The following is a 19,295-nucleotide window of genomic DNA, read 5'->3' as shown; positions in this document are numbered from 1 at the left end:
ATTTCTCTATCCAAACACACTGCTAGAGTAAATATATATATTTCTATATGGCTACCATTCTCAGATCAGCTAATATTTTGATTCTTTGTATTGTTCTTACAAAACATGGGTAAGTTGATGTATTCAATTCTATAGTAATTATATGTGTAGAAAAAGAAAAAGAACCCAGTTTTGAAAGATTGAAGTTTTTTCCCCAATCTTTTTCTACATCTCTTGTAGTGCTTCAGCGGGCCACCTCCTCAAGCCCTCAGCTTAATTTTTATTTTTTATTTTATTTCTTTTGGTTTACAACTCTCTATTTCCATCAGTTCCATCAACAACATTCCATTAAATTAATTTAGGCCTATACTGATGAGTGACAGTTCCGCACCATTCATTGTCCCTCATGTTCCTCCCTAGTTTTCTCACTTGATAAATCATATATTGAAAGAATAAATGTTAGAATTGATAGAATCAAGAGAGGTTAAAGGACTTTGCATAGGATTGAATGAGAGAGAGCGGAAGAGGAGAGAAAGACAGAGTTACCTATGGCAGCCAAGGTGTTGGCCAAAAAAAAAAACCATGGCAGCCTGCAAGGTTCTGTGCAGTGCAGGGACGAAATCATGGGAGAAAAAAGAAGTCCCAGAGCCATTATACTTGGTTTTTTTCAAGTTATACAAATTAATTAAATGAGAGACAAATGCCCAATTTCATTGTCAACTATAAGATTTTATAATGGACACATGACATTTTAAAATTAAAAGGTTAACTACTTAGAGTAACATCTATGAACTACATTTATTATAGTAAGGTCGGCTCTTATTCCATTCCTTATCGGAATGGCGAGCCGGGTAAACAACCAATTGTTTTGACATTGCATTCAAGAAAAACAAATAAGATTAAAGTTCTTGAAGTACCGAGAGACTATTCGTGCGCCACACTCATGGCTCACTCTCTCCCTTTCAGTTTTCATCTCGTGAAATCAAGGATTTCAATCAAGAATATAAGCAAGACACATTGGGTTATTCGGTCACTCCCTCGTATACGCTCTCCCTATAGCTTTTTGGGCTAACAGGAGAGCTCTATAATAGGTTAGGAGATTAACTATATTAGGAGATGATCCAAATCCATCTTGACCTATGTACGTCCATGGGCGTATCTATGTGGGGGCCGAGGTGGGCTGTAGTGTAAGATGCTCATGGACATTAGGCCTTGTTCTACTAGGATTCAACTAAGTGTTTTTCTTAAGTTGCAAGTAATAAGGGGATTAACTCAAACCACTTCATGACCAGTCCACATAAGGATGGAATCCTAAACCAGTATGGACTAGGATTACTTGGATAAACAATACTATGTGTTGTATACTAAGCATAACTAAATAAGTCTTTGTATAGAAGTCTAATTAGGATTGAGAGAGAGGTACCTTAGTGGGAGGACACTCGGAATCTCAAGACTCTATATAAAGCATTGGTCCCCAGCCACACAAGTACTTGAGCTATTCATTCACTGCCCCATCTCGTGTGAAGTTCTGAAGCATTGTGTTGGCAGGAAGACTTGTGCATTGTGACTTTTCATCAAGCAACTGGTGTGCGTCTATGCTTCTAATTAATTACCTGCAAATTAGACATGGCATCATCAGGTATGTATTACTGTGTGATTACCTGTTATGAAAGCATGATTATTTTATAGAATGCAGTACACATACATATATATATTTGATTTGTGCTTATGAGTTGTGTATGCTAAAAGATGTATAATATAACTTACATGTGGTATCAGAGCTTGCAATACACTAGATACAAATCAAATTTAATTTTGTTTTTAGATCCGAAAAACTCTAGTCATATTCTTTTATGGTATTCTGCTTATTATTTAATCATGAGGCTATGAGAAGTTCACAATTTGATCCTGCGATTGTATATGAATTCTTTACTAAACATCAGTATTTTGATACATGACTATATTGCACCAATTTTGATTGTCTATTGATGCTTAACATGTGTACATCTATAAATCTATGTATCAATCAATAATTTACTATATCAATCAATTAAAGTAATGTATTCAGTACACATTAAATCCGCTGCAGAATTAAGATCAAAATTTTCATCAGTTTCTTTTGTGGTATTGAGTGCAATTATCATTGTGACAGAAATACCAAATCCTTCTGCATAATGATCATTGAAACCAAAAACAGAAAATATTTTTGATATCATGAAATTTGCTATCTTAGATATTTGTTGGCTCTCTTTACAGAGATCAAGCCCACTAAATATTCAAGATACAAAGTTCATCCTTTTGTTGCAGGTTCATTTATAACATCAGTCTTTTCTTGTGAATAGCAAATTCTGCTGAACATATTGCAGAAGGAATTTTCAGAACAAGAAAATTATAAATGAAAAGCAACATGATACATATACTGTGGTTTTTCACTACATGAAACTGCACAAATTTGTTTCATGAAGTAAAAAGCTGTGTTTAGATCTCAAGTATATGTATATATATATTGTTTATATATTTATGACAATCAATTTTCAGTATTATTATTTTTGATTTGATTTAAGCTAGATAACTTTACTTGTCAGCATCTATGAGTTTCACCAACATTGAACCTCTGAATGGTCACAATTTCAAAAAGTGGAAGCAAGACATTGAAATTGTGCTAGGCTTGAATGATTTGGATTTGGCATTAAGAGAAGACAAACCAACTGCAATAACAGCTGCAAGTACTAGGGATGAAAAGGCTAAGGTTGAGAAATGGGAAAAGGCCAACAGAATGGCACTTCTGATTATGAAGAGAAACATGGCAGACATTGTAAAGGGAGGAATTGAAGACAATGACTCTGCTAAAGCCTATCTTGAGTCTATCAGTGAGAAATACAAAGAGTCCGAAAAGGCTGAAACCAGTAACCTTATGGCTGCATTGACTAATAAGACTTTTGATGGCAGGGGAAGTGTGAGAGAATATGTAATGTCATTAATTGATATTGCAGCCAAACTGAAGGCATTGAAAATACCTATTGCTGATGAGTTTCTGGTACATCAAGTCTTGATGTCACTGCCACAGCAATATGAATATCTTAGTGACATCTACACTGCTCTACAGGAAAAATGGACACTTAATGAGCTGATTGGTATGTGTGTCAAAGCAGAGGAAAAGTATAAGAAAGGCAAGACAGCAGCTGAGGTAAATTTTGTACAGAAAGGATATAATGGCAAGAAAGGTTTCAAGAACAAGAAACAATTTTCGAAACCAAAAGGGACTAATGATGGTGCTGGCAGCTCTAAGCCAAATTCAGATAGCCTAAAGGCAGTGAAAACCACTAAGTTCAAGTGTTTTCATTGCCACAAACCTGGCCATTTTAAGAAAGATTGCATGAAGTGGAAAGCATGGATGATAAAGAAAAGTAATTTCCATTGCTTTTATCTCGAAGTTAACTTAGTTGATTCTTCCCTTAATTCTTGGTGGATTGATACAGGCTCACCCATTCATATTGCAAACTCTTTGCAGGGTATCACAAGAAGGAGGACACCAAGGAGGGATGAAGTTAACATTCGAGTAGGAAATGGGATGCAAGTTGCAGTCAAGGCCATATGAGCTGTTAGCATTAGTTTAGGAACAGGCTTTGTCTTAGTTTTAGATGAAGTTTTTGTAATCCCATCATTAAGTAGGAATTTGGTTTCAGTTGTTCAACTTGTTAGGAAGAATTATGATTTTATTATCAATAAAAGTGGCTTGCAATTGTTTTTAAATTCTTCTTTGGTTGGAAATGCTGCTCTTATCAATGATCACTGGAAATTGGTATGTTCTGAAACTAATATACACAATGAAATGCATGAAGTAAATGTATTGACAATGAATAAAAGGTCCAGAACAGACGAAAACTCCTCAGTCTTATGGCATAAGAGACTCAGACATATTTCTAAAGTGAGAATGCAGGTTATGATTAAAGAAAACATCATTCCCAACCTTGATTTCTCAGATTTTGCAGAATGCATAGAATGCATAAAAGGGAAAACTACAATTTCCAGAAGGATAGGAGCAAACAGGAGCAGTGAGTTGTTAGAAATTGTTCACACTGATATCTGTGGACCCTTTTCGATTCAGACCATATGCAAGAATTCCTATTTTATCCACTTTATAGATGATTTTTCCAGGTTTTGTAGTGTGTATCTCATCTCTGAGAAATCACAGTCACTTGAAACTTTTAAAATATTTAGAACTGAGGCTGAGAAACAACTTGGAAAGCAAATAAAGATTGTGAGGTCTGACAGGGGAGGAGAGTTTTATGGGAAATACACTGAGGCTGGACAACACATGGGGCCATTTGCCTTGTACCTGCAGCAACATGGCATAAAAGCCCAATACACTACACCAGGAACTCCACAGCAAAATGGAGTGGCTGAAAGGAGAAATAGAACCCTTATGGAAATGGTTAGGTCGATGATGTGCAACACTGGATTACCTAGTTTTCTATGGGGGAAAGCCATAAAGACAGCTAACTACATATCTAATAGAGCTCCGAGTAAAGTGTTGGACAAGACTCCTTTTGAGCTTTGGACAGGGAGAAAACCAGGGCTACTACACCTTCGGGTTTGGGGCTGCAAGGTAGAAGCAAAGTTATACAACCCAAATGAAAAGAAATTGGACCCCAAAACCACAAGCTGCTACTTCATTGGCTATCCAGACAAGTCAAAGGGTTACAGATTTTACTGTTCATCCAAAAGCACTAGAATTGTTGAAACTAGCATTGCCAAATTCATAGATGAAAATGCCCCATCTAATGTTGCTGCAATAGAAGAGTTTGATATAGATGAATTTTCTGGTGACAGCAACTTAGAGAAAAATCATGCAGACTTGATTTATTCATTTTCGGATAAAGTGCTTACAGCACCAGAAAATCAAATAAATGACAACTTGCCAGCAGAACCTATAGTTGAGGAAATTCACAATGAAGTTCATAACCATATTGACATACAACAAAATGACAATCAAGCTGAGACACAAAATGAGGAAGTGCCTAGAAGACAATCCACAAGACAAAGAAGACCAGCAATATCAAGTGATGATTATGTGCTCTATTTGCAGGAGGTTGAGTTTGACATAGGAGAAGACACCGATCCAAGAAATTTTTCACAAGCCATGAACAATAAAAATTCTGAAAAATGGCAGATAGCAATGAATGCAGAGATAGAGTCTATGTATGCAAATGGTGTGTGGGAACTCACTGAGGTACCTCAGGGTTTTAAAATGATAGGTTGCAAATGGATTTATAAGACCAAGAAGAATCCAGATGGAAGTATAGAGAGATATAAGGCCAGGCTAGTTGCAAAAGGTTTCACTCAAAAGGAAGGAATTGACTACAATGAGACATTCTCTCCAGTCTCTAGTAAAGATGCTTTTAGGACAATTATGGCTCTTGTTGCACATTTTGACATGGAATTACATCAAATGGATGTAAAACTGCTTTTCTTAATGGGGAATTGGAAGAAGAGATATACATGGCTCAACCAGAAGGTTTTATAAAGGAAGGTGATGAACATTTAGCTTGCAGGTTAAGGAAGTCTATTTATGGACTAAAACAGGCCTCAAGGCAATGGTATGTCAAGTTTGATTCAGAAATTACTACAAATGGTTTTATAGAGAATTCATCCGATGAATGTATTTATCTAAAAACCAGTGGGAGCAACTTTATTTTTCTAATTCTTTATGTTGATGACATTCTCCTGGCTAGTAGTAATCAAAAACTACTATTTGAGACTAAGGCTTTTCTTTCAGACAGATTTGAAATGAAAGATCTTGGAGAAGCATCTTATGTATTGGGAATTGAAATTAAAAGGGATAGAAAGAACTTCCTACTGGGATTGTCACAGCAAGCCTACATTCTGAGGATTCTAAAACGTTTTGACATGCTGAATTGCAAGGCTGGAGATTCACCTATGTCAAAAGGTGACAAGTTCAGTAAAGAACAATGTCCTACATCTGAGCAAGAAAAAGAATTTATGAAAGACAAGCCTTATGCTTCTTTAGTAGGGTCTGTGATGTATGCTCAAATGTGTACTAGACTTAATTGATCTTGCTTTTGCTGTGGGAATGTTGGGAAGATACCAAATCAATCCAGGTCAAGCTCACTGGGTTGGTGGTAAGAAGGTGCTTAGGTATCTACAAAAGACAAAAGATTACATGCTAGTGTTTAGAAGAATGGATGATCTGGAGTTAATAGGCTATTCTGATTCTGACTTCGCAGGGTGTGTGGATAGCCTTAAGTCCACAACAGGTTATGTTTTCATGTTTGGAGGGGCTGCTGTATCATGGAAAAGTGTCAAGCAGACGTTGACAGCAACCTCTACTATGCAGGCTGAATATGTGGCAGTGTATGAAGCATCTACACATGCTATTTGGTTGAAAAACTTTATGCTAGAAACTAAGATGATTAAGTCAATAACCAGTCCCATAAAGATTTATTGTGATAATAGTGGGGCTGTGAGTTTCTCTAAGAACAACAAAAGAACATCTAAGTCCAAGCACATCGGAACCAAGTATCTGATGGTTAGAGAAAGTGTTAAGGCAGGTGAGTTGCAGATTGAGCATATTAGCACTCAACATCAATTGGCAGATCCTTTTACTAAGGCTTTACCAGTGGGAGTTTTTAAGCAACATGTGAGAAACATGGGAGTAATTGAAAGTATGGTAGCAGCTGTTGAGTGGGAGTCTTGAGAAGTTTTTGAGAAAGGAGGAGATAAAACATCTCTGACTGATTCTATTAAGTATTTTTATTATAATTTTTGTTGCAGTTTTTTTTTTAAACAAACTAAAGATTCAGTATGTTAATGCTTTTCAGTTAAGCTTTGCATTACTCATTTTTTTTATTATGTCGTAGATTGAGCTATACTTATCATGATTGCAGTTTTAATAGCTCAATTTAAACACCTGTAGTGTATTCACTTTCAGTCCAATCTTAAGTAGTGATACATGTGCAGATATATACATATATTTCAGATATAAACATGCATATTATAATTGATTATGTATATATATATATATAATTGTCTTGCAAATAATTTTATAGGAATTGTATAAAGAATGGCAATTCATACAGTAGGACCAAATTTATGATTGTTAGTTCTGTGATTAAGTCAACAGATTCTGAAAACCAATTTCAGCATTTATGTTTAGAAATTGACTGAGGTGAGATATAGTTACAGCATCAATGGTTATGAGTTGTTTTAGGTACGAAATAGCCTAAGAACTTCTCATAGTCTGATGTTTGTGATTATATCTTGACCAAGTTGATCCAAGTTTGGGTTTTAGTTAATATCTCCAGCGCAACTACAGGTTACTTGCTAAAACTATCAGTAAATGGTTGATCATGAACAATGTCAGTCCAAGTGGGAGAATGTAAGATGCTCATGGACATTAGGCCTTGTTCTACTAGGATTCAACTAAGTGTTTTGCTTAAGTTGCAAGTAATAAGGGGATTAACTCAAACCACTTCATGACCAGTCCACATAAGGATGGAATCCTAAACCAGTATGGACTAGGATTACTTGGATAAACAATACTATGTGTTGTATGCTAAGCATAACTAAATAAGTCTTTGTATAGAAGTCTAATTAGGATTGAGAGAGAGGTACCTTAGTGGGAGGACACTCGGAATCTCAAGACTCTATATAAAGCATAGGTCCCCAGCCACACAAGTACTTGAGCTATTCATTCACTGCCCCATCTCGTGTGAAGTTCTGAAGCATTGTGTTGGCAAGAAGACTTGTGCATTGTGACTTTTCATCAAGCAACTGGTGTGCGTCTATACTTCTAATTAATTACCTGCAAATTAGACATGGCATCATCAGGTAAGTATTACTGTGTGATTACCTGTTATGAAAGCATGATTATTTTATAGAATGCAGTACACATACATATATATATTTGATTTGTGCTTATGAGTTGTGTATGCTAAAAGATGTATAATATAACTTACATGTAGCCCACCCCCAAATTTTTGTTAAAAAAAAAAAAAGTTACTACTACTATATAGTCTTAGGCTCTTAGCCCAATAGCCTAATACCCAACCCATGACAAAAAAAATAATATCTACTCAATACTCATTCTACTCAACACATTTAGATACCCTTCAGTCAAGCTTTCCACTGCCCACCAACTGAAGTCTGAACTTCTTCAGTTCTCCTTTCTCTAGCTTTGAATATCATTATTTGATTCCAATTTCAATGTGAGTTTTCACTCATGTATACTCAATCTTTTTTTTTTTCTCAATTTTTTCCTTCTCAAATGATTTGGATCCTCGTGATGGATTCAAATCATTTGACATTGACAAAGCATGCACTTTGGTTGATAAATTTTACCCTCAAGACTTTAATGCGCATGAACTGTTTAGCTTAAAAAACTAGTTGGAACATTATCAGTACTATGAGGCATGTGAACTTTATTTCGAAATGTGTTTTCTCTTTCGAAATTATGCTAATAATTTGTTAGAGAAAAAAAAAATGTTGGTTGAATAAGAGATCGATTTGTCTAATGTTGACTCTTCTGGTTTCTATGGCAACAACAGAGCGATCATTTTTATCTATGAAAATTATTAAGAATCGACTTCGGAACAAGATATGTGATGATTTCTTGCAGATTGTATGGTTATTCACATTGAAAAAGATATTGTTGATACTATTAGTTATGATTATGTAATTTATGACTTTTATGCTTGTGAAGAAAGTCAGGGCTCAAATTAAGTAGTGTTCTATTATATTTGCATTACATATATTTTTTTTTTCTTCTTGGTATGAATATGCATTTTGAGGGCTAAGGCTCATTACGTCCCCCATGACTAGGTGTATATTTTGTTTTTTATTAATGAAATTCACTTATGTCGCCGAATTTTGTTTAATAATAATTATAAAAGTGATTTAACAGTTTGTGTAAATTTAGGAAATGTCATAAAAGCAAATAAGATGTTGTCAAAATTTTGTAAAAAAAATAAAAAAAAATCACTAACAATAATGAGAAACTAGCTTGAACGTTCAGCCCACCCCACTTTAAAATCCTGAATACACCCCTGCCTATGTCTTTGAGTTGTTATATTAATTGTTAGTTGACATTGAACCATTATATACTGAAAGGAAATTACATTTTTCCAAGAAACACTTTTAGCAAAATAATCAGATAAATTTTAGAATTAATTACTGTTAAAGACAAAAGAAAAAAAAAACTATTGAAGCATAAAATCACCACTTTATTAATTGATCTATATACCATGCAAAAAAGATATAGAAAAACCCTTAGAAGTAAGGAGACACCGATGTGGTGCTAACTAAGGGTCCTCCGACGATCAAGTCATTAAGATGCTTAAATAAAATCGAAGTAAATAAGCTTTGAGCCATGAATGACATTACCTTGATCTTGAGGATGAATTAATCCTCATGGCCTAAGATAATTTGGAACGATTGTGGTCTCCGATAAGGCTTTGATGCATAACACAAGCTAGAATCTTCCTGAAGACTCTCGATTGTTGTGAGTACAAAACCTTCACTTACAAGGTTCCTAAAAGGAAGAAAATAGAGAGTGTGGGACCCAGTGACATGAAAAGCCATGTATTATTGGGTTAGGAAAACTTGCTTCGGAAGTTGACGACTTTTTGGGAAAAAATATATATATATATATATCAGATAGTGAGTGAGTTTGCCTATAAATACAACTGCACTCTGCTTCTGCAGATCACAAGCTAAACATTGACTGATAAATTGATAATCATCTACTCGGAGTTACCAAGAAGGAAGAGATGAGAAGCAGCAGCAGAAACACAGCAGCAGAGCTTGTGGGATACCGGTTTAATCCCACCGAACAGGAGCTGGTGAGCCATTATTTGAAGAGGAAGATGCAGGGCAAAGGTTCCCACTTCCCTGAAATCGAGTGCTTCAAGCACGAGCCTTGGGATTTGCATGGTAATTCCTCCATTTTACTTTTAATTTCTCGCTTCTCATTTCATCTCATTTTTAATGTATTAGTATAAATAAAAGATCGTTTTTAGTCCTTCTGTTTTTTTCCGCAAACATATTTGGTCTATGTGATTTATAAACTCCATAGTTGGTCCGGGTGTTATATGTTCTTTTGTAATATTTGGACAATTTTAACAAACTTAAACTTTTAATTTTTGTTTGAAAATTAAATTAAAGGTTACATATATGAGTTTTTGTCAAAAATGTCATTTTTGAGTAAAACTTGCGAGTTTATAAAAATTATTAGTTTTAATTTGTCAAAAATTTTCTATGTGTTATTTAATGTCCTAAAATTACAAACAATATAAAGCACAAATATAAATATAGAGTTTTGAAACTAAATGTACCAAATATGGTTTGGAGATAGAACTCAGAGACTAAAATTGTTTTTTTTTTTTTTTTAATCATATTTTATTATTAGTGTTTTGAATTTTATGTTTTTGGGTTATTAGACTGTCAAATATTATGTTTTAACGAATTGTTAGAATTTGCTTGATTGGAATGACAGGTTGAGAAGATAATATGATGAAGTGGTAACATTATTTCTCTAAATTGTGAATATATAATCTTGTTATGTTGAGTATTGTGTTGCTGCATTGCATTGTGGCAGCGCTGTTGGTCCCAAACCAGGATATGGAGGAGGGGTTCTTCTTCAGCCCACGCCATAACAAGTACACAAATAGCAAAAGGTCCTCCCAAGCTGTATCAGGCTACTGGAAGATCACAGGCAAAACCCATTGTATCAAGGCTCGACACTCCCAAGCTGTCATTGGGTTTAAGAGGACTTTGACCTTCTACTTAGGTCGTCTGCGTAATTCTCACAAGACCAACTGGGTCATGCACGAGTTTGATATCGCTGAAACTGAACTGGGTTCTAAGCCTAAGCAGAATGGGGACTTTGTTCTCTGCCGCTTGAAGATTAGGTCTGATCCTTCTGCTAAGAAGAAGGATTGTTCAATCTGTGATGAACCTGACCCTGATAGCGACACTGCCTTTTATTTTGAAACCCAAGCTGCAGCAGATGATATGATTGCAGAGCAAGAAGAAAATCTGTTCAAAGAGCTGCAGGAAAATCTGCAGATGATATTTTTAGGCAAATAAAATATTAGTTTGCTTAAAAAAAGAGGAGAAAATCTTTGTTGTTTAAGTATGTGGTTTAGTTTAGATAGCTTTGTGACCATCTTTTGTCTATGTTTTCCTCTAATTGTATTGTACTTTATTTTTCTGTTGAACATTGTATATATGTTCTGTAACTTCTGTTTTCATTATTTCATATTTCTATGGTCAAGGTGTTGAATATCTCATATATAAGATAGTACTTAGTTTCAATGTTTCATACATCTATCCTTTATCATTACTTAATCTGTGACCAATTTAGGAAAATCAATAATTTAATGTATTATGCAATAAGAAACTATATATTCTTACTGGTGAAAGTACTTTAGTTGCCTCTTGAGGCATTTTGTCAAACATCTAAGTCCTAACTTCTCAATGAACAAAACCAAGATTGAGGGGCAAACACCTAACCACTAAGGAAAAGAAGTTAGACTCATGGGGTCAATTGACCCCCTTTGCCATAATGTAGATCTGACCCTGTTTCTAGATTAGAATGATATTTCAACCTGCTTATAGATGAGAATAATATTTCAACCTGCGATGGACGCGCTTTTTCTGATTTTGAGATACGAGTGAGAACAAACATGATTTTTGAACATTTCTGATATGAACTTGTAAATATGGAGCACAAGAAGTATATCAAAACCTAAAGCTTGCTTGTTTGTGATGCTTAATCCAGCAAAAATGTGCTCAGCTGGAGCCACTCCTTACATCCGGCTCAGCCACAGGAGCAACAGGATTTACTGCTGCTCCACACTGCAGTCACCAAAAGAAGCAAAGCGGAGAAATGTTCCACATGCCGATGTCAATAATGGTGAATGCAGTTGGGGGCAATCTCCATTGGGGGATAGCGATTCTTGTCATACAAATAAGAATAATATTTCAACAAATGATAACCATGAACCAGTTAGCAACACGGCGTCTAAATTTGGAAGTGCCACAGATGATAGTATTCGAGAGGTGAGAATGAGCATGCTTTTGAACATTTTCTTATATGCAGTTCTAAATATGGAGCACTTGATGTATATCCAAACTCAACACTTGTTTATGATTCTTTAATCCATTTTTTCACTCAACCAGGAGAAATCTGGAACCACTCGGTCATCCACTTTTACAGGATTACCGACTGCTGTCACCAATGCATACAAAACCAAGAGATATATGTTTTGCGTGGCAATAACTACATTGCCGGCATTGAGTCGCAAACTCAATTTGGAGAAAATGACTTTCTCTCACAGAGTCCTCATTAATTGATGACCAGGATAATCACTCCTATCTACAAACAACACCATCACCTTCCATTGTCTCCAATCTATCAAAAGAGGCCTTGAAAGAATGTGGCTCCAACTCACATTATTACACTCACCTATGATATTCTCCTGCGAATAATTCCAATGTCTTCCAAAAATCATGAAATTCTAGCTGTGTTGATTGTTTGCTAGGGTCAAACACTCACACTCATTGTTTAGACCAAACCCAGAAAAGAGAGAACCCACAAGTCATTTGGGCTTGTAAAGCTAGCAGCCAGGTCCAAAGAAGATCGATGACAAAAGAAGCCCAACAAATGTTGAAGATTTCGGCTGTGCACGAAAGTACTCTAAATAGCTCAATATTGTACTCTTTCTTTTTCTTTGTAAATCTGCGTTTGCAGAGCACGAAAGTACTAGCTTTTAGTTTGCAATTTCAGTATTCCTTTTGATTTCGTTTGTATGTTTAGCTTTGCCAAGAAGAGATTCTTTTATTTACTTGGTATCGATTCAGAGAGGTTAATGAAAGAATTTATTTTCATATCATTTTCGCTCTTTTTATATTGATGAAAATTCAGTGAGATGGTACGATTTGCAGTAAGAACGACCGTTTTATAAATATCAAATCCTCATAGCATCTGTTTCACATTAAAGTTCGTAGTTCACTGCTTTTATTTGAGGTATGTTCTCCTTAACTCCACAGTTGTCACTTTTGAATTTGAACACGCAATCACCACATCTCTAGATCAGTGAAGTCTTAAGACCATTTAAGCAAGAAATAACCCTGACTGAGTTTGGTTCCTAGTTAGTCGAGTTAGTCAGTATGAAAAGAAGTAGCTTGGGCCACTTTCTTTCTCTCATTCTAAGGCCCAAGTTAGTAAAAGCCCAGACAAAAATGTCCAAAACGTAGCCGTTAGTCACACACATAAGAACCAAGACTCTTTTTTGGCTATAACACTCATCTACATTTCTGGAACTGGAAGGTTTGAAAACTTCTTCTTCATGGTTTTAGACTATGTGTCCAGGACAAGTTTGTTGTTCCTTTTTTTTTTTTTTTTTTCTGGGAGGTTGCTGTGTGTAACAGCATCCCCATGTTTTGGAAACTTCAAGATTGTTAGTTGAACTTCTTGCTTTAAAGAAACACCAGCAAATGCAAATAGTTCAAATACCTTCCTGAACACTACCTTCTCCAAATGCAATGAGTCCAGACATAATAAAGATGTCTTTCCTCATAAGCAGTTCTTTGGAAATGGTGATTCCTATATCAACAGAACTAACAATATTCATTCCTCATATATATCCAATTGTCTCTGAATAGTGTAATCCACCGAAATAGTATAATCCCTCCGGACATTGTAATCCTCCGAATGTAATCCCCTGAATAGTGTAATCCACAAAACCAAAGAACACCCAAATAAACCAATATCCATTCACAACATCTCACATGGGAGCTACTCCGAGAAGGGAAGAATCCGACTGCAGAACAGAATCACAAGACAAGGTGAGAGAATCAAGCTGAAAACATGAAGGTTTTCTGGCTTTCTCATGGTGAATAAAAGCTTTTATATTGAAGCTTTTGGTGAGGTTTACTAAACTCAAATTGATTTCTTTTGGAGGTCAGGGAAGCTGCGGAGCATTGTATTGCTGGCCTGCAACAAAAAACTTTAAGTCCTGGAAGCATATAGTGCTAAAACATGTTTGAGAGAATTTTCTGATCAATGTATTCATCTCCAACTGGTAAGTGTACATAAAAGGTAAGTGTACAAGGTCAGCTCTCAACCAACCCCTGAGTTAATTACATAACAAATTCTTTGATTTTCTCTAACATTAATTCCCTAATCAATCTCCTATTCATGCTCTAAGTTGACTCACGCCAACATTCTTCCTCAAGATAGTGTGTGGATGTTGCACATACCCAACTTGACAAGTGAGTCAATAAACACCCTGCTAACCACTGCTTTGGTGAGTACGTCAGCTAGGAAACTAATAATTCTCGCCTCTAGTTTCTCCTTGATAAAATGTTTATCAACTTCCACATGCTTAGTGTGATCGTGCTGAACAAGGTTATGAGCAATATCTATTGTTGATTTGTTGTCACACTGTAGATTCATCTATGTTTTAGGTTTACAACTCAACTCAGTCAGTAGATTCTTCAACCAGAGAGACTCACATACCCAAATGTCATACCTCTATATTCAGCTTCGGCACTTGACCTGACTACTACCGATTACTTCTTACTTCTCCAAGTTACAAGATTTCCCCTAAGAAAGGTAAAGTATCCTAGGGTGGATCTTATGTTGTCAGCTGAACCTGCCCATTCTGCATTTGTATAGCCTTCAACATTTAGATGACCATGATTAGAGAACAATAGACCTTTACCCGAAGCAGACTTCAAGTATCTCAGTATGCGTTCTACAACATCCATATGAGGTTTACATAGAGCATGCATGAACTGACATACCAAACTTACTTCATATGCAATATATGGTCTTGTATATGATAGGCAAATAAGTTTTCTTACAAGCCTCTGATATCTCCCTTTGTCAATAGGAGATGCACATAAACACTCAAATAGCTTGTGGTTCTGCTCATTGGAGTGTCAACTGGTTTGCATCCAAGCATCTCTGTCTCAGATAACAAGTCAAGAATATATTTTCTTTGGGATAAGAAAATATCATGCTTTGATCGAGCTACCTCAATCCAAGAAAATATTTTAGATCTCCAAACTGTTTCATTTCAAATTCAGAATCTAAATACTGCTGTAAACTAGAAATTTCCTCATGATCATCACCTGTGACCATTTCATCAACATAGATAATCAAAGCAATGATTTTGCCTCTTAATCAATAGATCTAGCTTGCTTTGCTTTTGATTGCAAACACTAGGGCTGGGTCGGTTTGACCGAAAAATCGAGAACCAGCTCGATACCGGAAATAATCGGACCGAGTGTGAACCAAAATTAAGACACCGGTTTGTCTACCAAACCGGCCTTCTCTGTTCGGTTCTAGTTTCGGACTCCAGAATCGTCAATAAACCGAACCAAACCGAGTATATAAATATATAATAAAATTATTTCAATTCAACCATATATTTATTATGTAAAAATGTTGAATGATATAATTTTATAAGTTCTTATACTTTATTTCAATTGAAGCTCTAAACCCCAAACACCAAACCGAGGTACACCAAACCCTAAACTATACCTACATTTTATTTTTTAAAAGAATATAAAATATAATGATTAAGAGGAATGATAAATACTTTTTTGTATTATGTACAATTAGTTTTTAGTACATGATAAGCCATTGAAGACTAGGGGTGTACAATTAATTAGTTTATATATTATTATTTATTAGTTAGAACTTAGAAGTTAAAAGTTAAAAATTAAAACAACCAAACCCTATATGTAGGTATAAATTAATGTTCTTTACTCATAAGGTGACATATTCATACTTTTTTATTTCTTATTAGTGACATAATTCATACTTGATCTATGGTTTATATTTACAGTCTAGTAATGTAGTAGGCAACAAGAAAATAAAACTTAAGGCCAAAAGATGTTTTTGGTCCCTGTACTATGACTGAGTCGCACTTTGGCCCCCCGTCATTTCAATTTGCATTTTTCAAGGACCATGATTCCATTAATGTCGCAATCATGTCCAAACTATCAAAAATTGTCTACTTCAAAGCCAATCAGGTGGTGCCACGTCGACATTTTTCGTCTCGATTTTGACGGATTGGACTTGATTGTGACACTAATGGAAACACAGTCCTTAAAAAAAGTAAATTGAAATGATAGGGACCAAAGTGCGACTTAGTAATTAATAGTACAGGGACCAAAAACGTCTTTAAGCCAAGACTTAAACATATAGGTTTATATATGAAACACTTATATATATATATATAGCGATATAGGTTTATATATATGAAATATTTCCTAATTATACCAATATTGGTTTATATAACTAAAAACTTAATATTTAATAACCCTAATTAAACTAAGTTATATATGTTTTAGTTTGTTTAATTAAATTTGTAATACCCAAAAATAAAAATAAAAATGCAAATATGCTATATAGGGGTTCGAACACAGCTCACAAAGGAAGGCAATCAAACAGCGCCTTAACCACTAGACTGCCAAGTCTATTTTAAAATTTTCTTCTAGTAAATTTATTTATACATATATTAGATAATAAATTAATATTAAATACAATTAACATATTAGGTTTAAGTTGTTTAAGCTGGCTCTCTCTATTAGGTTTATGATCTCCTCATATTGCAGTCGCCTCTCTCTTTCTCTCTCTCTTCTCCCTCTCTCTGCGAGCTTGTTTTGGGTTGAATTGATGAATGAGTTTTTTTTAGTGATGCTTTTCGACTCATATGCTTGCTATTTTGGATTGATTTTGTTTCGGATTTCAATCTCAAAATTAGGGCTCATAAACGATTTTGCTTCATATTTCTTCTTCAAACTCAGAAGATGGAGTAGCTAGAGTATATCGAAGGCAAGGTCGGGGATTCGCTCGCATCCTGATAATCAATCTTTGTACTTGATTTATGGTTGATTATGGCATTATGTAGTGAAAGCATCCTTTGTTTGTAAGGTTGGTTGCAAAAGAAAAAAAAAAGGCAAGGTCGGGGATTCGCTCGCCACCGCAACCAGATGACAATGCTAAAAAATGGCCTAACATATGCTCGGTTAAGGCCCATTACCGAGCCTAGCCGACTGGAACCGGTGGACTTACGGTCTCGGCACCGGTCACAATGGAGGCTGACCAGAGTATCTCGGTCCGATCTTTCGGTTTGGGCTTTTCAACTCGGTAACCAGACCGAACCCACCCCTAGCAAACACCCATATGCATCTCACGGTCTTCTTTCCCTTTGGTAAGGAAACAAGTTCCCAAGTAGCATTCTTTTCCAGTGCTGCCATCTCCTCTGCCATAGCTTTGGTCCATCTAGAATCTGCCAATGCTTTCTACAATTTACTAGGAATAGAAACAGAGGATAATTGGAGTACATAGGATGCATACGACTTGGCACTACTAGGAAGTACCCCATTAGATATCAGTGGAACACTGATGTCTATTAGGTTTGCGACCGATAAGGGCAGACGTGATATCTAATGTACCCTATTTTCAATATCAGTTTTGGGCCGATGTCTATATCAAATTAGACATCCTATTTGTTAAATATCCGATATTATTAATAAATAATATATATCGAATTTTCAAGTTTCCGCTATCTAAATGAACGGATTCCGATATGTAATATAGTTTCAATATCATTATTTTTTCAAAAACTGACATTAAAAGGTATATTAAATATCTGTTTGGTTCTATTTTTCGATATTATAAACTCATCAAAAGCTATATTCGGTAGGTTGTTACATCACTTTTTTTATCAAAGCGATATATAATATTTTTAACACATCAAATTTGTAACTAAAACCGATATATATGTACACATTAGATATCTGTTTGTTCGTTGTTTTAGATATTATAAGTCTCTTAAACATCATGTTTGAGTTAGAATGTGAAATAAAAATAACATTATATATCGATGTTATTTGTTATTTCGATATATATACCTGTATAAATATCAGATTTAATACACATTAGATATCAGTGTTTAACTGATATTGTAAATGTTTTTGAATTAAAAAAATAAAATAAAATGGGTTGTTAGATATTAATTTTTCCTGCCAATTTGTGCAATTTAAATGCTTCCATAAATTTCATCCAACATTCTCATACATTTCCAACATCCAATTTCAACCCATATTCAAGTTAACAAAAAAGAATTACAAATCCCTCTACAAGTAGGGATAACCCTAATTCATATATAACCCCCAAAGCAACTTCAAAAATATGCACAAAATATAAGGCATGGCTAGTTCTACATTATGCACACTAGTTAGCTAGCTAGCTAGTTCTAAAATCTGCATACTAGCTAGTTCTAAATTCTGCCTTTTCCTTTACAAAATATTGGAATGGCAGCACTCATACAATATCCACAAAATGTACGTCAAAACAGCATACCAACATGTCTAAAAATAATTCTCAGTGACATAGTCTCCCCATTCAACTCAGACTTCACCAATCTGGGCTTAGGTGTAACCAGTCCGCTTGTTCTTCGACTTAGACCACTGAAAACATTAAAGACAAGTGCATGATCAGCTACCAAAAGATATGCAATTATATATTCAAATGATAAAGTTATGCTCTTGCTGCAATCCCAAAATGATAAACTATACATTGGCAGAGGGCAAATAATACAAGGCTAGTTGCATGCTATCACAGCCGCCTAGACATGCAATTATTCAAAAAAAGAAGGCAGCTGATAGCAATTCAAAATCCAAAAGGAAGAGTTGCATGTGATGATCCAGCAACAAGCTTAAGTACATGTGATGGTCCAGCAAGCTTTAAAGTTCAATTTACTAGATTTACAACAACCAAAACCATATCCTAGTTTCCTACCAATCCAAAACTAGTTTCAAGATTAAAGATTGACAAAACCATATCCTAGTTTCCTATAAATTAAGCTGCATATCCATGAAATACAAAAGGTCATTGCATGGAGTTGGAAATTCAATATGGCAGGGGGCAGTTCCAAGTTCAACATGCAAAGTTGCAAACATTCATGCAAAAGATAAATATATGCAGGGCAGTTCAAGCCAGGATATCTCTAGTTTTATAAATCCACCAGTGTATACGACGTGGATATGGCGCCGGCATGGTGAAATATATGAGGAAAGATGCAATGCTGAATTTATAAAACCTTTGGGGTAGCCACTTTAACTTCTAGCATTATATTGCCAAGAAAGTGCTCACTTGATGATACACTATAACCACAAAAATGTCAGCTATTAGACATTTGATATACTGATTGCGGACCTTAACATATGTATGTTTGCAGTAACTAGCTGATTACTTTTAAAGTTGACAATCAAAC

General features: G+C 35.2%; 1 protein-coding gene across 1 annotated transcript; it reads left to right on the top strand.

Annotated features, from left to right (window-relative positions):
• The first annotated feature begins 9,721 nt into the window (after positions 1-9,721).
• On the top strand, positions 9,722-11,322 carry LOC147291387 (protein NTM1-like 9). The gene is made up of 2 exons (XM_086237485.1): positions 9,722-9,930; positions 10,595-11,322. The coding sequence occupies exons 1-2, from the start codon at positions 9,768-9,770 to the stop codon at positions 11,083-11,085; spliced, it is 654 nt and encodes a 217-aa protein (XP_086093611.1). The 5' UTR covers positions 9,722-9,767; the 3' UTR covers positions 11,086-11,322.
• Positions 11,323-19,295: the final 7,973 nt, after the last annotated feature.

The sequence above is a fragment of the Dryas octopetala genome, chromosome 3 (genome assembly GCF_963921425.1).
Source record: "Dryas octopetala chromosome 3, drDryOcto1.1, whole genome shotgun sequence".
NCBI lineage: Eukaryota > Viridiplantae > Streptophyta > Magnoliopsida > Rosales > Rosaceae > Dryas > Dryas octopetala.
Note: the sequence above shows the minus strand (reverse complement) of the source record. Positions and strands in the feature narration are given on the sequence as shown.